The following is a 23,114-nucleotide window of genomic DNA, read 5'->3' on the forward strand; positions in this document are numbered from 1 at the left end:
TTACATGTAAGAAGCATCGTAGTAACCAGCACTGGCGTAGCTGGAGCCGAGGATGCTGGAGATGGCGACAGCGGAGCTGAGCTTCTTGGAGAAGGTGGCGCGGGATCCCTGGGAGCCGATGCCAGTGTCGCTGTACTCGCCGAACAAGACATTGCCGGTGCGGGCATCGCTGGTGCTCCAGACAGACCAGCCCTTGGAGTTGATGATGCCAGTCATGGTGGTCTTCTGGTAGACGACCTGAGCGTACGCACCCCAAGGACGGCCGAGGTAGAAAGCACCATCGGGAACAGTGGCACCGGAGGCAGCGGCAACGGTGCAGCTGTTGAAGACATATTCGGACTTGGCAGAGGAGCTGGCGGCGCCGTTGGCTGCGAAATGTTAGCAAATTTTCATCAGTATCATGAGTTGGTATCCAAGTCTTACCAGTGAAGTAGCCAAGTTTGGCAGAGACGGCACGGAGATCACACTTCTCGAACCAAGCCATGGACTTCTGGCCGAAAATGACATCGGTAGCACCCTGAATGAGGCACTTGGAGTACAGCTGGTTGCCCTGCTGGGTGAGAATAGTGTCCTGGAATCCGGTGAACTGGCATCCGTAGAAACCGCTGTCGGCGTAGGAGCTCAGGGCGATGGCCTGGCTACCCTGGCCGTAGGCGTTGACGACGTTGACGTTGTACAACTTGAAGTTCTTGGCCTTGACGCGCAGGGTGCCGGTCTCGTCATCCGTAAGGCCATCAGCCTGGCTCTTCTTGGCGGTGATGGTCACCTTGTTGCCGGAGTAGCTTGACGTGTCGGCGGTGTAGCCGTAGATGGTAAGCTGAGCCGTGCGGGCGGGTACCAGGACCTGCTCGCTGTAGGTCCCCTGGTCGATAAAGATGCACTGCTTGCTGGAAGAGGTCGTGGAGAGGGAGTCGACGGCCTTCTGGATGGTGCTGAACTGGCCGCTGCTAGGGGACTTCTTGACGACAACGCAGCCCGAGGGGGCGGAGGTGCGGCTGGCGGCCAGCGCCGCCGTGACGAAGGTGAGGACGGTGAAAAAGGACTTCATATTGGGCAAGAAACAAAAGAATGTAGGTGTTCGTCGGTTCGTCTCAAATCTGATCCGAACTTGGAGAATGATCTACCGGTTACATTGATCGAGGCTTGGCGTCCTTTATGTATTTCTCCTTTAAGGATCCACAAGGCTCTTGTGTGGATGGACGCGAAAGCGGTAGCGACGGCATCGTTCCAACTTCTAGCGTTCATCCTTCATGTTGGAATCATGGATGAGGAGGCCGCGGAACGCTTGCTGGGAGTGCCCAGGCTTCATTGGCGGGGGCGGTCGACGGCACGCACGAGACAAGCTCGTAGATTAAACCCGATAGAACAACCAATCCCGAGCTCTGGAAGTTTAACTTAGAGAGCACGCCAGCTGGGGGAGACCCCAGCACGGCAACTCACGGCACCAAGGGTTCATATTTCTGCAACCGAGCCGTTCTCGAGAAGTCGATTTCTCGTTGGCGGATTAAATTGCCCATGTGGTACCATTGCGCTGGTGTCGCCCGACAATTTGTTCGAGGTGGATCGGCACGGAGATTGCGGGGTGGCTAGACTGGCAGTCGATCACAAAGACGCTTAGCTGCCACAAGGGGAATTCGGGCCTGGGCCGTTCCTAGGAGAGCTCGCCTGCAAAGAACCACAATGCAGGGGTTCGGATAAGTCGGCGAGTCAGACCCAACGAGCCTCGTAGCATTCTCATATCGAGCGCAAGGAAAAGGAGTGCGGGTGGATCGTCTGATGCGCACTTCCACGAAACATCTTGCTAAGAGCAAGCTAGGGTATGCTTGACAAGTCTTCATCCGAGTTTCTCTTGCCTCGCAAGTGAACGTTTGTTTTGTCAGCGCGATGTTGCACATTTGAGTGCGCCAGTGCCGAATTGAGGCTGTGTCGGAGGCTTCCCCCGCGTCTTGAGACTTGGATGAGGAAAACGGTACTTGGGACGAATACCTTAATTCAATAGTGCCAAATACGATGCAACCCTTTTTGTTCTGTTCCCGTTCGGATCTATGTCCACGATTCCACGAATCATAATAAGAGGAGCCTATACGAGAATCAGACATTGGAGTCTGGACATCATGTTGTTCCGAGGGTAAATGTTTTACATTAAGGAGCAAACGCCCATCCACTTACACTGGACCAAAGATTGGGCTTGAACTTCTGGACATTCTGATACGCTGCGAGTTGTCGACTCATACATGAGGTCTTCGAAAATAGATTGAAGAATGGCGTGAGCGCAATGTTTGGGCTTGTTGACTGGGTCTCCCAGACTCAAGTTCTTCATCTTCGATCAAAGCCCCTTGTTCATACTTACCCCATGAACCTTTCACTCGCAAGACCAAGCTGAGGCTTTTTGACCTTCTCTTACTTGGGCACAAATTGCAGCAGCCTGAGACTTCAGGTAGCCTCACTAAAGAGCAGGGGAGCATCGTATCAAACTCCTTATATGAAAAGGAGACGCCTGGTCGAGTGAAAATCTACCCAATACCAAGAAACGTTTGAAATGTTTGAAATTGCAAAACTTGACAATTCAACGAAAGTTTCGCCTTTGGTTGAAAGAACCTTCAGTGCCTTAGCTAACTCAAGCAAGGATGTTGCGGGCCGAAGGAAGTTGGCGATCTCTTGGCATCGGACTTCCCTGTTCAGCAGTTCTTGGCACTTTGTCGAGATGGACCAAGCTCGATGCACAGCGAGGCAACCACCACAGCATTAAACATCTTCTCAGCAATTTATGTTCTGATTGAATTTCGTATTTCTGCGAATGGAGCAAGATTTGTTGTGGCGAATGGAGTAAGTGATAGCTCGATGCGAAGTTCCACAAGCTCAGCATGTCATTACTCAGGTAAAGTGTGTTGTATGTACTTCGATGCATGCAGGAATCACTCGTGTTCTGTATCTAATTGTGATCCCCTCATCTATCTCATAGATGCAAAATGAACGCTCCCTATGTATCCATGTAAACTTCAGACCCCATGGTTCCCTGAGCGCTATCAAAAGATAGTAGTCTCTTCCCACCCTTGTATGCTCTGTGGGCTGCTTGAAAAGGACTCATGTTGTCCTTCAAAAGGCGACAAGTCCGGAACGTATTCACACCCGAGGACCTCTTCGTGAACATATAAGGCATCCTCGGGTGTTCTCATGAAGAATCTCACTTTGAAGTTGCCGCCCATATCCACTCCATTGATAGAGGAGTCCCATAGCGTGCTCTTCTCCGGGACAAAATGTCTGATTCTCACTTCGTCACGTGGGATCCCAAGACATGATTCCGGTCCCGTGTATTGGAGCACGCCAAATGAGTCCAAACCCACGTTGTGCTCAAGCTCAATGAGTCGCCGGGCGATGCAAAATAGCTCGCCCTTATCCCATACCGCTTCTCGGGGTGATCCAAGTGTCGACAGTAGTCGAAGAGCCTCAAGGCGTACATCCAGCGCGCGGCATTTCGTTGCGATGAAGAATAATGAGGGCGTATATCCTGCTTCAAACAGAAAATGTGTCGGTTGGCAGTTGACTTGTGACTCAGCAAACTTGGTGGTTTGTTCGGTGATCTGACGGAATCGTTCCAAGTGCTGGTCAAAACCCGCCTCGTTTGCTGAAAAGGCCATGTCGGTCCAGACGTGGGACAGCTCGTATTTTAGCAGTGCATGAACTCTTGGCCCGCCTCTTATTCGGGTGCTTGGGGATTTCGACCTCACGTCCAAATCCTCCCACAACCCGCGCCATTGGTTTAGTGATGATTGAATGCCCCTTTGCCGCTCTAGTAACTCTCTCAGCGGTGTCTGATGTCGCAACGCGCCTACTCTATACTCGTCGCCGAGCCGTATAAGCTGTATCGTTTGGTTATAAAGGTCGTCTATTGTGGCTTGTGCGTGCGCAAAGCTGTCGAAAGAAGCCGGTACCGGACACCTGCAAATTGTTGCACCAGTATTGTTGAAATAGCTCGTCCCCGGGAAAGACGGAAGCATGTTCAGTCGTCGAAATATCGGTAGTAAGTGATCCCGTACAACCGGTTTTGAGCACGAGCTTTCCAACATCGCAAGTCCGTGATTGCAGTGTCTAACGGCAGCTTCCGTATTGGACTGTAACAACTCGATACAGACGAAAAGTAGACAGACCACCAACGCTAGCCCGTTATTGTCGTTTTGTAGCGATTTCAGTTCAAAAATTGCGGCGTTGTAGTGGCTCAGTGCCACGCCGTCTAGGTGAGTATTAGTGCCGCCATTCATGTTGCCGTACAACAAGCCGATGGCGATGACTGAGTGCTTGACGGCCGGCTCGCGGTTAATAAACTGCACGGCCAGATGGGTCCAGAAATAAGGGTCGGTCGGGCCTGCGATGAAGGGTGCGACATGTTCGCAGTAGTACTGTAATGCCCTGGCTTCTTCACCGCTGGTTGACGAGTCGATCTGGAGTGTTTGAGGTCGTTGCCATCGAAGCACCGATGCCGGTTCAACCGCATATCCGTCGCACTTTCGGCCTGTGCTGGTACAGCGGTTGCAGAAAGGCTTGCCCTCGTCACACTTGATCTTGCGTATCCTGTACTTATGTAATTAGCATAGGCCACACCGGTGGTCACAGACCAGTTCCTCATGATGCGACTCACTTGCAAGTTAAGCAACCAGTCCGCACCTTGCGACTTCCTTTTCTAGCCATTGGTTCAAGCCGTTTGTGGATGTGCGCTAACGATGGTTGAGTCCGAACGAGCCCTTAGGGTCTGAAGCGTGAGCGATTGGTGACCTCGCAACCTCCTTTTGCCTTTCTGGGCGCAAAAGACAAGTGGAATCTGCACGATTACGATTCTCCAAGTTCCTCAATGTCTAGATATAAAAATGACAGCCGGAGATTGCGGTATCGCCAGCACGTCCAGACCTCTCCGGAGCGGTGTCTACGCTGGTTCGCCCATCTTAACCAATCCGAATCGTAGCTCAGCATTCGCCTAGGAAAACATCAGCGCAGCCCTGTCGTTCATGTGGAGGGCATTTTGCAGAACACCACCCTCCGCCCGCATAAGCCCTCCGAAGGGGCAGAGACATTCCGTAGGGGGCGGTGGGGTTGACAGGGGATATATCCGACAGAGCCAATCAGTCTTGCTTTCACTGGCGGGGCCGTCGCATTTCTGGAGGCAGGTTTCCTCGAAGTGCATACACTAGCTCGCCGCGATCAACTCTTGGGTGGTACTCGATCTTAGATACCTGACTTAGAGTTAGCGGCGCCACAGAAATGAGGGCGGTCAGTGGCTGAATAGACGATGTTTACCGTTGCACATCACGCATTGGGCCGCGTACAACCAACTGAATGAAACGACCGTACGCACATGTCCGTAGGCCAAGGACTTGAAGAACCTGGTAGAAGACCGATTCCGCTTCATAACCCACTATTACACGCGCAAGCTTGCCTTGCAAGTTCCACTCAGCCCATACCACCAATGCTGCTTTTTCACCCGTCACGACGCCAAGATTCTGAACGCTACTTACCTTGCAGTGAGATAACACCATCTCTGTGGTCCATCCCACCCGGCTTGCACCCTGTCGTTGAAGGAACCCATGCGCCTACCAACGACCTTAAGCCACATGGTACGCAGAGCCTAGCTCGCGCGCCCAGTGAAGCAAAAGTGCACGCAGGTTGCCATGAAGTTTCATCATCCGACGTGACGGGTTCATCAAGAGTGTAATCCCGACCGGGCTGGACTCCCACCTCATGCGCGTGTTCCACTGTCAGCCGTTAAACCATGCAACCTCGGCACCTCCATCGGGATCTCAGCCACTCTCATTCGACTGATCAGCCCCTTCCTTCTCGCTGATTCGTAGAAATAAACGCAGCATGCACAGCACCTCGATAAAACCGGGCTCAATGCGGACTCCGCAGGTTGCGGAATAGGTTTTAGGCAGCTTCGACATGCCATGGAAGTCTGGTAGAATCCAGAATCCCATCCCGCGATTGCTAGGGCTGGCCAGTAGGGTGGCGGTTCCAGATCAGTCATACAATCTAAATAAATCTTGCATATGACTAAGGTAATTAACCATGCTTCGCTGTTCAAAAACGCATGATGTCGTTTCGCTCTCGCTTCGCTTTTGGGAGGCGCGACCGACGAAAGGACCCGGCATCATAAGCGAGATCCTCTGGGGTTAAGTGTGCAACTGCATTTGTAGGTAGAGCATCGGAAATTGGACAGCAACTGCAAAATGGATTCCATTGAGAAATAGTTTCGCGCATGCTCGAGACTTCTAGAATTTCTGGGGTCCAAAACTGCTCAAGAAACAACTAGCAAAACCACTTCAACAGTTGTTCAATCATTGGGTGATCCGACCCTCATCGGTTCAGTTGCTCTAGAGTGTCAGACGTTGCACACCAACTCTAGCCGCGGACCGCTTAAAGACGGGAACGCCATTGCTACATGCGTATGGCATTGATGCCGAAGCCGAAGCGGGCAGCCTTTAAGTCCCCCTAGGGCTGAAACGACTTCAGTATCCTTGGCCGGCCGTTCAGTCACAACTCGGCCGAGATGTCCACGGCAGCCTGTATGGTGTGGCTAAAAGGCCCAGAAGGCGTTCGGGGTGACTTGCGGTCTCATCCCGTTGGAAGTCCACAGGTCCGTAAGAGGAATTTGCCCTGGAGAACGCTAACCGCAGCAACCATGCGCCCCCGACTTGAAGTCAACCTTGCCGCATATAACCCTGTCTCGCTTGCGGGTTTAATGGCTTTATGTGTGGTGAGAGCTTTATTCTCCTTCCGAGAAAGAAGGCCAATGGCATCACCGACCGAGTCCTATGGACCTGCGGCTTCCACAGCCGGAGGAATACGAGTACCGCCGAGTTCCTGTAGCGCTATGCGTAGGGCTGTCGCATCCTCCGCGTACTTGACTACATGTAGGGTGCCTGCTAGGCTAAGTTAGTAAACTATGTTCAAGGATACAAGTGATGCCACTGCACGACAGCAACTGACAAGGGATCAGCTAGGCCTGATTGGTCATCTTTACGGATTCCATTCCTTCAAATGTGTCCGTAGGCGCCATTGGGTGGCTTTGCGGCCCCCATCTCACACTTTAATCCTTTCCCAAGCCTAAACCGTCAAAAGGAGGAGCTGGACTCAACGGCGCCACGTTTGCTCTTGAACTATTGGTCTTTCGCTAACAAGCCATCAGCCCTATGACAGTAAACCTCCCGTGTTGGGGCTTTGTCATCTCATGTAAACTTGCGGTTACCTGTGACATTGCTGTCAAAATGCTTAACACGATTAACGTTATTTGGGTAGCGCATGATGACGAACTATGACGGCTAGTATGAGCAGACTTCCATTAGAAACCACTCTCGGGAGATGATGCTGACGTGAGGCGGAGAATCTGCTCCTGCAAGGTGGGCTGGGCATACGTCTGTCCCTGCCGCTCTTGAACACGAGACAGGTTGACAACATCCGAATTTTTCCACGCAATGAATCTAACACCCTCGTCGCACTTTCTCAACCAACGAATTATGGCTAAATCACCGAGTATCGCCCCAAAACCGGCTGCACCGGCCTCGGCGATTCTTGACCCCACTCTTCGGCCCCGGCCCGGGTTCACCGGATGACTAAAGGCTCCGGCGTTCGGGTGAAATGACATAAGCCACAGCCAGTGACAGAGCTGAATCCCCGCATCAATATTCCTTCAATCTAATCACCAACTTCCATATCAACGTGCTCATCGGCCACCAATTGGCTTTCGCTGCAAGTCGCCCGATGGCTCCTAGCAGTCTTAAACTCGAACCGGCAACCGTGGAAGATGTTCCGGCACTGACTGAGGTCTGGTTCGCCGCTTTCACAGACCCCGAGCTGAGGCGTCTGTGGCCGAACACGCCAGGCGTGCGCAAGTGGTGGGACGACGCAAACCACCACGACCTCCTCAACAAGCCTTTTCAGCGCTACATCAAAGTGATTGACCCGGAAAACTTAGACGCCAACGGACGACCGCGAATAGCTGCCTACGCGAAATGGGACCTGTCAATGCCGGAGGATCGTGGGCGACGATATCCACCCTGGGCTGACGATATGCCCGGTGAGGTCTGCGATGTCTTTTTCCAGAGAGAAGAAAATGAAAGGCACCGTGTCATGGGAGATGAAAAACATTACTGTATGTGGATTTTGCCAGGAAAACTGTGGCGCATTCATCCATCTGATGCTTCGCCTAGATTTAGACACAGTCGCAACGCACCCGGATTACCAGAGACGTGGCTGCGGATCCATGCTGGTCCAGTGGGGCTGTAAGCTTGCCGACGAAAACAGTGTTGGGGCGTATGTGGATGCAAGTAAAGATGGCGCGCCATTGTACGAGAAATGTGGCTTTGTGGACGAGAGCGAGCCTGGCTCAGGCGATATCGCCTCCATGGCTCGGCGTCAAAATAGCCTGGGTGATCAGCGGAGTCATTAAGAGCCGTTCAATAGTACTATGAGGATTGGAATGATCCCCCTTGGTTGAAGTTCACATCTACGCTCAATTTGGGGAGTATGAAACCAACCATCTCTTGGCCATCGGGCTTTCACTGCGTCAAGCTCGTAGTTGAAATGCAGCCTTGCAATAACCAGGGAAGAAACATGTCATCTGGGGGGAACTTCCTCCGTTGGCAATATTTCTCTTTGATAGTCTAGAACTTACCAGAGAATAGAGACGTCCACAGCCATATCTCGGTGTAATTGGTCTACATAGCTAGAAATATTGAAGTCATTCTATATTCATGGCACTCACTTCCTATTGGGCTGTCGAACGGCCGCGGTCAGCAAATTTCCGGCCTTGCCCTGCCGCCAAGGAAAATCAGGCATCATTGCGGAGTCATTAGCGGTGCTCGCCTCGCATTGGTGCCCGCTATCATCCAACTGCTTATGACTGTGTGGCATTACCCATCTTTCCAACAAACACGCCTAATTGCGAATACTCATCCTTCATTGAGGGACGGTCACACTCATCATGGATCGTCCTAAACAGCTTTCGAATCCTACGGAATATTCCGTAGGCTTCATTACTGCGCTTGCCAACGAACTTACAGCTGTAGAAGCGATGCTCGACGAAGAACACGGGAGCCCGCTAAACTTCATCCAGCATGAAAGAGACGATAATTGCTACACATGGGGCCGTATGGGTGTTCATAACGTTGTTATCGCCTCATTGCCCGAGGGAAGATACGGCCTTGTTTCTGCAGCGACTACCGCATACAGTCTGCTTAGCTCTTTACCGCATCTTCGGATAGGTCTCATGGTCGGCATTGGCGCTGGGATCCCCAAGCTCCAGACGAATATCGATATACGTCTTGGGGACGTCGTTGTTAGTCAGCCTACTGACCAAAGCTCGGGAGTCTTTCAGTACGACTTAGGAAAGAAGCGACAAGACGGTACTTTTCAGCACGTTGGGTCTCTTGCTCCACCTCCTACGGTCCTTCTCACAGGGCTACAAAAGCTCAAAGCTAAGCGGCGTCGGAAAGGCTCTGAGCTCCCCTATATTCTCGAAGAAATGCTTCGTCGCTCCCCGAAATTGGCGGAGCCGGACGATGACGACCCTGCTTTTGTATACCAAGGCTCACACAACGACCGGCTCTTCGAATCGTCTGTTCCACACGTGGAGATGACCGCGGAGAAGAACACGGCTGCAGGATTAAGTAAATCTACCCAGACTCCATCGGTTGAGAATAGGAATGCCGAGGAAGCCGGACTGGAAACTGGCAATTGCGTTTTATGTGACCGCGCAGGCGAAGTCACCCGAAAAGAACGACGCTCCACCGATCCGGTGGTTCACTATGGTATCATCGCTTCGGGCAATTCGGTCATGAAGAACAGCTTATGCCGCGACGAAATATCAAGGCAAATCGACGACAAATGCATCTGCTTCGAAATGGAAGCAGCTGGACTGATGAATACTTTCCCCTGCCTAGTTATTCGGGGGATTTGCGACTACGCAGACAGCCACAAGAATAACCGATGGCAAAACTACGCGGCAGCAACAGCAGCTACATTTTCAAAGGAGCTTCTTCATGTAATCGACGCCGTGGATGTTTCGAAGTCTCCGAATATGAAACAGATCGTTGATAGAAGTTAGTGAAGATCATTTTATCAGGTAGATGCTTCGTGTCTAAAACTTTTCATAGTGCTGGAGAATATATCGCAGCTCACATCAGACGCGAAAGAAGCAAATCAAGGTCTTCAACAACTAAACGACAACAAGCTTTCGGAGAACATCAAGAATTGGCTTTCTCCGTGTGATTTGTGGGAAACCCACAACTCTACCTTGGAGCGTCGCCAAGATGGCACGGGAAACTGGTTTCTCGACAGCGACAGTTATGCATCCTGGAAGGAAAACTCAAAGTTTTCCGTTTGGGTTCACGGCAAGCCCGGCTGCGGCAAAACCACCCTTTGTTCGACAATCATCGACGACGTAATGCATGGCTCAATGCACCGAAGCCGTCCGCTCGTTTTCTTTTATTTCGCCGTTACTGACAATCGCCGAAAGTCGCTTGACGGCGCAATCAGATCGCTCATAGGTCAATTATGCAGCCAAAGTGAGGACGCTTGGACAGAATTGAAGTCGCTATATTCCAGTCATAAAAATGGCGGAAGGCAACCTAGCACAAGATCTCTTTGTAAGGCTTCTGAGAGCATGGTTCTGTGCACTGGAGAAGTTTGGATGGTGCTCGATGCACTTGATGAATGTGAGGCAGGGATGGGCTTAACAAGTCAAGGGGTAATGCCTTGGGTAAAAGGCCTACTGGAATCTCCGCTGTCCATCCGTCTACTTCTCACATGCCGTGGGGAACACAAGACTCAATTGTACTTGGAGGGTTCGACCAACAGTCGAATGAATTTGGGTGGTGAGCTGGTTAGGAAGGATATACGTGCGTATGTCCACGAAACACTCAGTACGCGCGAAACCTTCAAACGATGGCGTCGGAAGGGCTATGAGAGTATTCAGAGAGAGATCGAGGACAGTTTAGTGGCAAAGGCTAACGGCGTGTAAGGCAGGCCCCATCTATATTTTGGTCTGTACCGCTGACACTGAATTGGAGTTTTCGATGGGTTGCATTGCAACTTGACGCTCTCCAACACTGCCAGGACCCTGCTACTCTACGCAGAGAGCTCAATGCTCTGCCGGATGATTTAGCAAATACGTACGCAGCGATTCTTAAAAGAATCCCGAAACGCTCGGAAGAACAGTCCATACGAATTTTGCAATTCCTTGCCTTTTCCGAGCGACCACTTCGAGTCAAAGAAGCTGTTGATCTACTGGCGGTAGAGCTGAAGGAGAAGCCTGGGTTCAACCCTAACAACAGAATGCCGATACCGGAGGAGATTACGGGATACTGCTCCGGCTTGGTAGTCATCGGCTATACAGACGAACACCGGGGAGATATGGAGATCCAGCTCGCGCATGCTACCGTGAAGGAATACCTAATTTCTGATCGGTTGTCGCAAGATGTCTCTGCCCATTTTGCGACATCGGTAGCGAAGGCCGCTACCTCGATCACAGAAGTCTGTCTTGCATATTTGTCAGAAGTGAAGCTCGTCTCGCCTCCAAATATCGAAGACTTGAACTTTTACAAAGACAAAGACGCGGTTTACTACCTTAACGTCTGGCCGCCCTGGTATCACTACAAACCTTTTCGCGGGGTTGCATTAGACGGCTTCATCAAGATGAGATACCCGTTTGCACAATACGCTGCAGACTACTGGATGAGACACGCTTTTCACGCCAATACCTCACAAGTCGAAACCCAGGTTAAGAAGTTCATCGACTGTGAGATTTTCCATAGACTCTACGAACATTCCGCAGAGAATTCTTCAGCGCTATACCGCATGGCACAAGAAGGACTTACTTGGGCGATTGAGCTACTGCTGGAGAAAGATGCCACCCTCTTGAATGCCCGAGAAGATGAAAGCCTCCTCGCGGCAGCTATACAGCATCGCCATGATAATACTTTCCACGTCCTCCTAGCGAGAGGTGCAAAGGTAGACAGAACTGCCATTGTGTGTGCATCGTCCCGAGGGGACGAAGAGCTTGTCAGACCTCTGATTGGAAAGGTCACTGCTGCCAACGCTTGGAAGTGGTGTAGCAAGGCAGCCAAGGCTGCTTGTGCAGAAGGCCATGTCGAAATCCTGCACATGATTCTTGAGAAGTGTGAGGAGGCTAATATCATGTGCTGCATCGAAGGCGAGTGGATATGCGACGCGTTCAAAGGCGGCCATAACGCTGTAGTAATGGCACTTCTTGATAGTCCTCCGCATGCAACCTTTTACGCCCAGAGTTGGAGGTCTGCATGTGAGAACGGCCTCTGTGGGTTGGTGGAGATCCTGCTTGCGAAGGATACTGATGCCGACGCTGCAGGCCGCAGGACGGAGGCCTTGTCTATTGCGACTGACAAGGGGCATGTTGAGATTGTCAAGCTACTTCTAAAAAATGGCGTCGGGATTGGAAAGGCGGTTTTTTTCGCGGCCATCGGGAACCGCGAAGAAATTCTGAAGTTACTTCTCGAAAACGGCGGAAGCCCCAACACGACTCATAGGAGTGAGACTGCTCTTCAAGCTGCATGCTACAGAGGACATAAGAACATTGTCCAGATACTCCTTGAGTTTGGGGCAAGTGATAAGGATCTCTTTGGTCCTCTGGGAAGCGCGTTTCAAAGTGCTGTAAGAGGCGGTAATTTGAAGATTGCAGAATTGCTGGTGGAATATGGTGAGGCAAGGAGCGGGTTTGACATAAGAGGCGTTCCAGAAAAGAGGCTAATAGAAGGCCAACTTGCTAGACTGCGAAGGAAAAGGCGAAGAACTAACTCCTGGATATATGGTCTCAGGAGACCAAGAGACATTAAGATCAGCAGATAGCCAAGTAATCGGAACAATCTGTATTTCAAGCTTTCAGACTATTTCCACGTTTTTTATCTGCTTAAAGTTTTTCCGGCAGTGGATGGGGTTCAAATTCTGCTAAAGGTCCAGAACTATGCGGCCTAAGGGCCCAAGAAAGACTGATACTAGGTATCAAAACAGCAGGGTATGGTAGCGATGCATATTGAGGGCAACAGTATAAGGCATTTGGGTTCCTCAAGTGAAGCTATCACAAGCTGTAAAAAATGCGATTGCATCGTTTTGTTACCGTCCCTTTTAATGTACACAAGTAGGTTCTTTGCGGTGGCATATGACTAACCCAGTGGTCACAATGACGAGTCTTCTTGCAGGCGGTTTCTTCCTTTGCGGGCATGTCATCATTTTCTCCTCTGCTTGAACGATGGGCAGGTTCGTGAGCAGGAGGGCTATCTATGCAGCACCATACAGCAGCCTTTCCACAAGATGACAATGACTTCGTCTGAACACGGAGTATTGTGGAGTTTAGTCTGTAATACCAACGACTAAGGGGTTGGTGCCTCATTTTCGCGTCTTCGCGTCTCGCGAGAAGTCCTCGCCTGACTTGCACCGAAGGTAGCCGCCCGTCTCCACCCCAATGACCGGGACTTCCGGGAATGTGTTGGACATGGGTCTGGTCTCAGAACATAACCAGAGCTAAAGGTTTGTTTCCCTCTCAAAGTTCAGCTTCCTATTCCTCCAAGCAAAATATGATTAGAAGACATTCCGAATTCTGTTTTGTAATCTTCAACCTTTTTCTCGAATCTCAATTGTAGACAACTTCACAAGATGAGAATTTGTAGTCGTCACAAATACGTCATATATGGAACCCTGGCCAGGTTGTCACAGAAGAGACTAACGCGGTAGCATCACTACACACCGAAGTTCCAAGAAGAGGGGTCGCGGCGTGTACAGAAATCCACCCGCGGTGGAAAATCTGGAAACGTTAGTAATCGATAGGGGTTTCATATCCACCAGAAGGAACCTGTCATAGGCAGTTAGATTTAAGCCAAGGAATCGTCTTCGCCGTTTACGAGTTGCTCAAAGTAAACGCCGACACCGATACAAAAGTCCATATATTCCCACGTATTATCTCCAGTCCCTGTTGGAAACATCTTCCACCACTCATCGCATTTCATAACACCGAGCCCCACATCAGTCCATCGCTATGTCAGATCTCACAGCACTGCCAAAGGACTCGCTCATCCTCGTCACCGGAGCGAACGGATACATCGGAGCGCATGTTATCGATAACCTACTGAAGCTAGGCTACCATGTTCGCGGTACAGTCCGCACTGAAAAGCCGTGGCTGAAGGAGCTTTTTGATAAGTATGGTGAGGGTGCCTTTCAGCAGGTCGTCGTGCCGCATCTCGAGGATGAGGAAGCTCTCGGTCATGCCATGACTGGCACTGCCGGTGTCGTGCTTGTGGTAAGAATCTCGCCGAAATACATGATGGAGCTATTCATCTACTTACAAGAAACTTAGGCTTCGGATCTTTCCTTGAGCAACGACGCTCAGAAGGTTATTCCCTTCGTTGTGAAGGCCACAGAGACTGCACTTTCAGCTGCGGCCAAGCATGATAGCATCAAGCGGGTCGTTCTCACCTCGTCTGCCTTTGCAGCCTCTACTCCCGAGGCGAATGAGACTGGTGTTGTTGTTGATGAGAATACTTACAATGAGCGTGCCATCAAGGCAGCCTGGAATCCGAACACCCCCGCCCATCGTATGCCATTCATGGTCTATGCAGCTTCCAAGGCAGAGGGTGAGAAGGCTGCTTGGAAGTGGGTTGAGGAGCACAAGCCAGGCTACGTCTTCAACACCATTCTTCCGAACTTCACCGTCAGTCCTCTGCCCCATTCAAAACTCCTGGAAGGTCTGGTAGCTGACGTGAATAGACCGGAGAAATCATGCATCCCCAAATTTCTGGCTCAACCATGAAGATGGCCGCCGACGTGCTAACAGGGACCCACGCCCCCCTGAAGGCCTTCATGCCTCGTAAGTGATGGCTTGCCGTGGCGTTTCGAACCTGCACGCTGACAAACCTCAGAACCCTACGTTGACGCCGGTGATGTTGCGCGTCTTCACATTGTCGCTTTGCTCGCCGAGTCTGTCAAGTCCAAGAGGATCTTCGCCGCCGCTCGCCCGGTCAACGTGTCTGACTTCATTGACGTCCTGCGTGAGCTCAGACCAGACAACAAGCTGATCCCGGAAAAAGACGCGAACGATGGGCATGACCTGACTCTGGTGCTACCGCTGGCTGAGGCTGAGAAGCTGTTGCAGACGTACTTTGGACAGAAGGGCTGGACGCCATTGAAGGAGAGTATCGAGGCGGGAATTCGCAATTTCTGAAAGGCTTCTTATTTGTCTGTCTGCACATGAAATTGCACATGAACCAATTGGCCGCAGTCCGTGGAAAGTTCATGATCTACAAGTTGAGCCTAGATGAGTTCTAGTAGTTTTCTATGAACAGACTGCGTTAGAGCTTAGCCCGCAGAGACTCCATCCAAGTGTGAGCCAAAGCTTTCTTCTCATTAACACCCAACCCGTCAATACCTCCCCATTTTTCTCGTTCCAACTGTATCCATTTATCGGACTCAACAGCCATCCAATTAGCCATCACTTCAGCGCAAGTCTTGGGGTCTTCCATAGCGAGGAAATGACCCAATTCAGGTAAAACCTTGACGTCAACGCGCCTCCTCTCTCCAGGCTGTTTCGCGTACTGCAGAGCGCAGGTTCGGGTCTGCCAGTAATCCCTGATATCATCATCGCTTGGTGTATCTCTGCCGCCGCAAAGGAAGAAGGTGCTGCAGGTAATGTGACCCAGCATGTGGAACATGTCGACAAGGCCGGTTTGATAGACAAGTTCTGGCTCTTTTGTGTTATCGCCATGGATGAAGGTAGGCTTGAGGTAGTTTACGAGCTCGTGGTACTGTTCCGTAACCAATGAGACTGACTGTGTACTGCTTGGTCCCTTGGACGCGGTGTTATCGTCGTTCTTGATGGCGAATTTCATGAATAGGTCAATGACTTTGGAGTCCCAGGTGCTGAACATCTTTCTGACAGACATCTCAGCCGCCTCCCGATTCGGCCAATGGGTTCTTCGCCTAAGGGTCATATAGTCAAAGCCGAGCCCATCGAGACCCACCTCCGGTGGGCTGATTGCTGGATCCAACAGCATCATTGACGAGAATATACGGCGGCTGATGACAGACATTGTAGCTCTGTCAATCCGTTAGCCTCCAATCAATCGTGTAGGAAGGAGTCTGCGTATCGATGACTTACATATGACAGCCTCCCATACTATGCCCTACCCCTATGATGGGCTGCTTCATCTGGTTACGGAAGTGCGTCATCAGCTGGAGTAGGTCTTCAGAATGATCTTGCCACGAGACTTGATGCAACCGTGTTAATTGATGGTGCCTTTGATGGCGACGGGGAGCAACCCACGATCCGAAAATTGCCAGGCCTCATTTAATGAGAGACTTTTGCCCTGGAAGGCGGAATCTGCCATCCAAATTGAGTGAATACCAATTCCTCGAGCGCTTAGTTGATGTTCCAGATGACACCACATGGGCTCATAGAGTTCCTGGTGCTTTTAGCATCGAGCTTCTGAGTCGAGCGGTCGTACGTATGATGTGTTCACCTTTGGAAATCCATTTGCATGTGCAGCAACAATCGTGACAGCTACCCGATGAGCTGAAGAGACCGTTCGCGGTGAGTACTGCTTGACTGCTAATCGGACGAACGCAGGTCCGACCTCGTTGGCTTTCGGGAGTCTCGGGCATGAGATGGCATGCTCACGAACATGAAAAACTGTCGAGGCCATCTTTAACGACCTTTTGAGGAAATCCCCCTGTCGCCTGTGTCTGCCTTCAAGTTTAAGATGTTTCTTCTGGTCAGATTATAAGAGCCCAGGTATTGAAGGTCATCATGCTTTGGCCGAAACCTTGAAACGACGCGCGGGGTTGACTCGCGGGCCATTTAGGCTCGTCGGGCATTTTCTTTCCCAGAGACGCGACAACTCAATCTATTTTGGTCATCACAATCGTTATTGTTCTCACTCAATTATCGCTGTTGATTACATTTAGTATCTATCTCTCTATATTTAATCATCTCTAAACTCCACTCTCACGTCTCCCGCACAACATCATGGTCATACTCCGGGTTCACCCAGTCCGGCTCGCCGCATCGCTGCCTAATAGACCCGCCAAACCAGTGCAACGCCGCCAGCGCGGGGATGCAGAAGAATATCGTAATAATGCCGTGTCCCGCAAACGTCCAAGAGTATCCCACGCCGTCAACCCACGGCGCGATGAAGAAGGGGTCGACGAAGGCGCTGAAGTTCAGCAGGACGGCGTAGAAGGTGATGACCGCCATGCTCTGGAGCGGGTACGCGTCGACGACGTATGAGCAGATAGCGGTGTTGCCCATCTGGATTCCGGCGCCGACTGTGGGAATAGACAATGTTAGCAGCATGCACATGTAGCTGTTTTGGGGAGGGTGGTGTCTTACACAAGGCAAAGGCGACCTGGCCCACCATCCAGTGATACCCCTTGTCGATACTGACGCCCCAGATGATGAGACCTGCAGCCGTGAGGAGGGCGGCGGGGTACGCGAGCCAGAGACGCATCTCGGCCGTCTTGATGCCGTCGTTGCGCTTGGCGAGCTTGATGACGAGCCAGTCGCTGAGCTTGCCGGAGAAGAAAATCTCGGAGATAAGAGTTCCGACGATGAGACCGATGAAAAAGAGGCTAGACGACAATGTGTCAGATATGCATAAGTGAGTGACAAGGACCTGCAACAGAAAATAACTTACCCCTGAGTCTGCGGAGAGTAGTCTACGTACGCCACAGGAATCATCGTGATGACGGACAACACCCACCAATACCACCCGAAGCAGTACACGCCCGTCGAGATGGGGACGACGGGGAACTTGAACAGCTTGCCAAAGCGGATGATGGAGTCCCACGGCTTGGGGTGCTTCATCGCCGGCACGGGCTTGACGTTGATGAACGCCAGCTTCTTCGTCCTCTGGATCTCGACCGCATCGGCGCCCATGGTGCCGGTCTCCAAAGCTTTCTCATCCACCAAACCCGTCGCCGGCACGAGCCCCTTTGTCTTGGAGAGCATGTAGTCGCGCGGGTAGAGCGTCTCGGGCAGGAACGCCAGCTCCGCAGCCAGGATGACGGCGAAGAAAATGGCCGTCAGCCACTGGATCCAATAGTGGTCGACAAGATCAATAAAACCGCCGATGAGCGGTCCGGCGAGTAGGCCGAGGTCGATGGCCAGCACCCACAGGCCGACCTTCTGCCCGCGCTCGTGCTCGAAGAACATGTCGTTGATGATGGCGAGGCCGACCGTTGCGGCGGGGCTGACGCCGAGTCCCTGGAAGAGGCGTGCGGCCATGTAGCCGCCGTAGGTGCTGGCCTTCGCGGCGCCGATGGTGGATGCAAAGGCGACGAGGGTACCGAGGATGAAGATGGGGCGGCGGCCGATGATGTCGGCGGGCGAGGACCAGATCAGGGGCCCAATGGCGAGGCCGAGGGCGGGGATGGCGACAGTCCAGTTGACCATCTCGAGGGTGAGGGCGTATTGCTCCTGGAGCTCGGGGAAGGAGGGTACTGTTGTAGTTGTGATGTAGGTGAACATGAAGTAGCTGTGTGGTTGGCTCCAGGTTAGCTATGCTGCGAATAGGATCATGTTCCACACGAGAGGATTGAAGCTTACAGAGCCATCACAATGGCGAGGATACTGTTCTTCTGGAAGGCGGACCAGTTCAATGGGTCGAGAGGATCATCTTGGACGGGCTGTGGGTGGACGCTGAAGCCGTCCTTTGTGATTGTGACCTCATGCGTCGCTTTGCCGACTCCGTGCTCTCCGGATGGCGGAGGGATCGTCTTCTCCTTTTCGGTGATGGAGTCCGCCATCTCGAGTCGCCTTTGCCTTAAAGATTGGATTCAAACAATACGAAGATGCGATTGAGCGACTGAAAGAAACCAAAAAGCCAAGTCGCCGGAAAAGGGGGTATCTCGAAATCGCACAATGTCACCGCAAACAGCTCGCGAGCCATGAATCCAAATAACTGGGACAGCGACAGACATATATCAATTCACATACAATTTTCTTATCTGAATAATCCTCACTGCATGGTAAGCCAGCAAGGACAACCTCCGACACCCTCACCCCAGCTCATCCCGTCCTCCCACGCGAAAGGGAGACATGCGCAAAAACAGACAAGCTTTTTTCTGCATTGCGAGCCGCCCAATGACTGCCCCAGACGCCTATTAGTAAATCCGTTTGGATAAGCCCGTCTCAACATCCTACTGGACAAAAATGGCTCTGGGTGATGGCAGTTGTGCCTCTTGAGTGGTCGCAGACCTGCTGTAGATAACGCAGCCCGGGAGGGGGAAGGATGTTGTTGTTCCCGGGGGAGACAAGGGGGGACCCGCCAAGAGATAAGGACCGTCGCATCTGCAGCACAGCAGCCCATCATAGTCTTATCTGCTGCCTTCAAAAGCTGGGACTACCGTTGGGAAGAAGAGTGATGACGACCAAGACGTGCAGAGCCTGATAAGATGCCGCTGCACCCCCGGGAAGTATGTTGCTGATGCATTTGGTTGCCTCGAAGCAGAAAGGCTGCTACACGTCCTGCAGATTTGCGGGGCTTGGATGAGGTCCTGGAAATGCCCTCAGCTTTTGCTTGCATGAGGCCAGCATTGTAGGACTGATAGTTACAGCAAAAATAGACACAGGATGAGATGATCTAGCACTTATGTTTAATCGTCAAATTTACACATTTAGGAAGAAGGCGTTTGATGGCTTATCGTGGCGTGTTGTTTGGTGAGGGTTCAATCTCCACGCATGGCTTGGGCGAAGGTTTCGGATGGGATGATCACCCTTGTGGCACGGTCGCGCGCCGTTTTGGAGGCTTGAACAACGTTTACTACTGTTTCTCAGCTTAGATTTGAAAGAATCATGTTTCACAGGCTTCGTCGACGTCTCCAGATTCTGCATATCCCCAGATCCACGAGAGCGGTTCGGTTCGATGACGACCTCGAAGGGTGACACAGAGATGATCATGTCTTCAATCCAGGCACCAAATGCCGTGCCACACCTCGCTTGCATCAATCCCAGCATTCCAGAGAACTAATCCAAGATCTGCCGCCCCCCCGCGATTGGCCTCCCGCGGTCGAAGACTTGATCAATACCAATGTCTAAAAGACATGCAACCTCTTTCATGCCGGGCGATAAGCGAGGATCGCGTGGGAGAGCCAATGATGAGTGCAGGAGGTTTTGGTTCAGATACCACCGAACATCAGCCACAGAGGCATCCTATCCATGTGTGGCTTTACGGCTTAGTAAGTAGCTGTGGCTGGTGAGGCTGGCAACGAACGCCATGTGTGGCTTGCGTCGGTGCGGAGAGGGATCCCGTCAAACATCATGGTATATCCATGCCAACTCAATTGGAAAAGTCAAGCTCCCTCCTGAGCTGTGTTTAATCATATAGCGGGGGAAGCCATTAAGTGCATGGGGCAACTCATGACTCCCGGCGGTCGGCAAAGCCGGACGGAGAAACGACCCGAGTCATGGGGTTCGGACGGCAGAATGCTGCCGGTGCTTGTAACGGCTTTCTTGTTTGCTACGGAATCCTTTCAATTCGTTCCCCTCGTGCACGGATCGAAACGGGATGGGAAATAAGGGCGTTACGGCTTGATTGCTGCCAAGCGAAGGATAATCCGAAGATGCTGGCGAATATTCAACCTACCTAAGTAATGTTCTCTCACCTGTTATTGTGTCTTACTAAGGGGAGTTTACGCTCAGGTTTCGGTAGGGATATGATACCAACTATTGTTGTGGAGTAAGTTGAAGATCAGCACAGCGGGAGGATCACGCAGAGTCTCCGAACAATGTCACATAATGGCAAAGATCAGAAAAAGTTGAAGTAATTTCAGGACGACCAATCTATTCAGCCCGCCCCTTCCCATTCATCTAGATACATCTCACCCGGCACCGCCGCAGCGAGAGAGAAGGACGGCTTGAAGCCGTGTTTTTTCCACAGTTTCCACATTGTTGTCCAAAAAAGCTTCCCAACAAGTGTTGTCTATATGTACAATTGAAAAAAGCCAACAAAGCAGTTTTTGTCTCATATCATCGTGCCTAAGTCTGTCTCAAAGGAGAAAGCAGATTTAGTTGCGGACGACGTTGTGCTGGCGAGCCATGCGGCGCGCAAGGCGGCGGCGGCGCTTCTCAGCGCAGGAAGGCTTGCCGGTGGGCTGGGCAGCGGCGGCAGAGGTAGCAGCCGGAGCAGAGGTGGAAACGGCCTCAGCGGCGGCGGAGGTGGTGGCGGCGGCGGGGGCAGAGGTGACGACGGCAGCCGGGGCGGAGGAAGAGGCGGCGGCAGCGGTGGTGGTGGCGGCAGGGGCAGCAGAGGAAGCAGCGCCGGTAGAGCCGCCGGAGGAAGAGCCGTCGGTGCTGCCGAACTTGGAGTCGAGCTCAGGGCCAGGGATGACGTAGGACTTGAGGGAGTTGTAGATGGAGATCAGGATGCCAGCGTCGGAGGCCTTGTAGAGGGCGGTGCCGAGGGTGCCGGCGGGGGCCTCAGAGCCGGAGCCGGTGATCTCGATGTTGAAGCACTGGGGGTAGTTCTGGGCGCCGTTCTCCTGGCCGGCGGAGTGCAGGGCGATGATCTCGTGGCGCCAGACGTACTTGCCGGGCTTGACGGAGTCGGGGATCTTGATGGTCCAGGTGTTGTTGTTGGCGATGAGCTCGTCGGTGGCCCACTCGCCGTTGTTGGCGGCGGAGGGGTCCTCGAGGCCCTTCTGGCCGATCTTGAAGAACTCGAGGCCGGCCTTGTCGACGGTCGCGCAGTCGTCACCGCAGGGGGCGAGGTAGTCGATGACGGGGCCCTTGTGGGACTCGGGCCAGGTGTTCCAGAAGAACTTGACGGTGGCGCCGGCGGCGGCGGTGGCGGTCAGAGCGGCGTTCTTGGCGCCCTTGTGGCAGATGATGTCGCCGGAGGCGTAGGAGGAGGGGTCGACGAAGCCGTTGTCGGTGTTGGTCGCGGACCATCCGTAGACCTCGGGGGGGCTGGCCATGTAGGGGTAGGAGGTGACGTCGTAGCCCTGGAACTCCTTACCGTCAACGGTGAAGTAGTTGACGTGGCCGTGGCCGAGGACGGAGGCGGCGCCGGCGAGGGCGGAGACAACGGCGGAGGTCTTGAAGGAAGGCATCTTGGTGGTTGTGTTTGGTTGGCTGGGGTTTCCAAAAGTTGGGATGGTTGTTGTGGAGTGAGTGAGTGGAAAGACTTCAAGTCGAACAATGAACTTCAGTCAATGAAGTGAGTGAATGGTTTTCAAAAATGAAAGAAAGGTGCTGTAAAAGCAGGGAAAGAGTGTGGGAATGGAAAGCAGCGGATGAGCCTGATGGGTGAGGAGGAAAAGGAGAGCGGAGAGAAGGTTGAGGGCGACGAGACGGGAGACTTATATCTCGAGATGAGGAAGAGGGAACCACAGAAACCACAATCCACCGGCGCCAATACCTAGCGTCTGCCTGCCTACCCTCCCCGTTCGTAGGTCGTCGTCGTCGTCGTCCGTGGGACCGGCCGCCTGCGTAAGCGTGGCTGCAGGACAATTTCGAGCGGGACCATCAGGAGACGGCGCCATCGCTCATCCCATGTCGACATACTGGCAGGGCACCACTGCGGCCCCATCTCCGTCCATCAATGATCACGGAGGTTGGCTCCCCTCCCAGGGGAGTGCCATGGCTTCCAAGGAGCCCCTGCGCAAATCCAGGTGGTCCAGCGGCGCAAGGCGGTGGGCAGAATGACAGGCACAGTTTTCTTCTCTCCGCGGTGTGCAGTGAGGAGCCATGGTGGTGATGCAGTGGGTGGAAAGAATGCCTCGAAGCGGGGTTCGTCGTTGATAGCCAGGAGACGGGAACCCCTGCATTTCCAGAACGACAAGGAGGAGGGGGTGGTGGGGTTGGGATGAATGGAGCCGGGATCCGGGATCGTAGCTGCGGCCGAGACGAGGCCATCGCGGCTGGAAAGATGCCCATAGGCCACAGGGCGGGAAAACAAGCGGGGACACTGGCCATGCTGGGCAGCTATCGCGAAATCAAGCCGTTTCAGCGTAAATGAAAGGTGATGGTGACCTGGGTAGCATCCCGACGTGCATGGTTTAGGTCGCAGTCCAGCCCGGTAGTGTAGGCACGCCGAGGAGATACCTACATA

At 52.6% G+C, this 23,114-nt stretch overlaps 8 protein-coding genes across 8 annotated transcripts; 3 read left to right on the forward strand and 5 right to left on the reverse strand.

Moving 5' to 3' along the window:
• Nucleotides 1-1,048, reverse strand: pme1-3 (Pectinesterase; the record flags this gene model as incomplete). Its single annotated transcript, XM_032031071.1, has 2 exons — nt 1-368; nt 424-1,048. The coding sequence occupies 2 exons, from the start codon at nt 1,046-1,048 to the stop codon at nt 1-3; spliced, it is 993 nt and encodes a 330-aa protein (XP_031889312.1).
• A 2,952-nt stretch (nt 1,049-4,000) lies between these two features.
• On the reverse strand, nt 4,001-4,686 carry atnN-14 (Aspercryptin biosynthesis cluster-specific transcription regulator atnN; the record flags this gene model as incomplete). Its single annotated transcript, XM_066151686.1, has 3 exons — nt 4,001-4,099; nt 4,149-4,569; nt 4,637-4,686. The coding sequence occupies 3 exons, from the start codon at nt 4,684-4,686 to the stop codon at nt 4,001-4,003; spliced, it is 570 nt and encodes a 189-aa protein (XP_066008915.1).
• Nucleotides 4,687-7,746: 3,060 nt separating this feature from the next.
• SAT19 (Acetyltransferase) lies at nt 7,747-8,434 on the forward strand (the record flags this gene model as incomplete). Its single annotated transcript, XM_032031073.1, has 2 exons — nt 7,747-8,137; nt 8,196-8,434. The coding sequence occupies 2 exons, from the start codon at nt 7,747-7,749 to the stop codon at nt 8,432-8,434; spliced, it is 630 nt and encodes a 209-aa protein (XP_031889310.1).
• A 534-nt stretch (nt 8,435-8,968) lies between these two features.
• On the forward strand, nt 8,969-12,993 carry CGGC5_v006343 (Ankyrin repeat domain-containing protein 17; the record flags this gene model as incomplete). Its single annotated transcript, XM_066151687.1, has 4 exons — nt 8,969-10,085; nt 10,140-10,426; nt 11,101-12,672; nt 12,979-12,993. The coding sequence occupies 4 exons, from the start codon at nt 8,969-8,971 to the stop codon at nt 12,991-12,993; spliced, it is 2,991 nt and encodes a 996-aa protein (XP_066008914.1).
• A 1,057-nt stretch (nt 12,994-14,050) lies between these two features.
• Nucleotides 14,051-15,232, forward strand: ALD2-3 (Aldehyde reductase 2; the record flags this gene model as incomplete). Its single annotated transcript, XM_032031075.1, has 4 exons — nt 14,051-14,311; nt 14,369-14,722; nt 14,779-14,878; nt 14,931-15,232. The coding sequence occupies 4 exons, from the start codon at nt 14,051-14,053 to the stop codon at nt 15,230-15,232; spliced, it is 1,017 nt and encodes a 338-aa protein (XP_031889308.1).
• Nucleotides 15,233-15,359: 127 nt separating this feature from the next.
• Nucleotides 15,360-16,394, reverse strand: AKT2 (Abhydrolase domain-containing protein AKT2; the record flags this gene model as incomplete). The annotated part of the gene is made up of 3 exons (XM_032031076.2): nt 15,360-16,104; nt 16,166-16,274; nt 16,331-16,394. The coding sequence occupies 3 exons, from the start codon at nt 16,392-16,394 to the stop codon at nt 15,360-15,362; spliced, it is 918 nt and encodes a 305-aa protein (XP_031889315.2).
• Nucleotides 16,395-17,011: 617 nt separating this feature from the next.
• CGGC5_v006346 (putative MFS-type transporter) lies at nt 17,012-18,810 on the reverse strand (the record flags this gene model as incomplete). The annotated part of the gene is made up of 4 exons (XM_032031077.1): nt 17,012-17,331; nt 17,396-17,634; nt 17,700-18,539; nt 18,611-18,810. The coding sequence occupies 4 exons, from the start codon at nt 18,808-18,810 to the stop codon at nt 17,012-17,014; spliced, it is 1,599 nt and encodes a 532-aa protein (XP_031889316.1).
• Nucleotides 18,811-21,069: 2,259 nt separating this feature from the next.
• Nucleotides 21,070-22,113, reverse strand: cel61a-1 (Endoglucanase-4; the record flags this gene model as incomplete). Its single annotated transcript, XM_032031079.1, has 1 exon — nt 21,070-22,113. The coding sequence occupies one exon, from the start codon at nt 22,111-22,113 to the stop codon at nt 21,070-21,072; it is 1,044 nt and encodes a 347-aa protein (XP_031889098.1).
• Between the last annotated feature and the right edge of the window lie 1,001 nt (nt 22,114-23,114).

This window comes from Colletotrichum fructicola (assembly GCF_000319635.2).
Source record: "Colletotrichum fructicola Nara gc5 chromosome Unknown KSG_Nara_v1_contig03, whole genome shotgun sequence".
In the NCBI taxonomy this organism is placed as follows: Eukaryota; Fungi; Ascomycota; class Sordariomycetes; order Glomerellales; family Glomerellaceae; genus Colletotrichum; species Colletotrichum fructicola.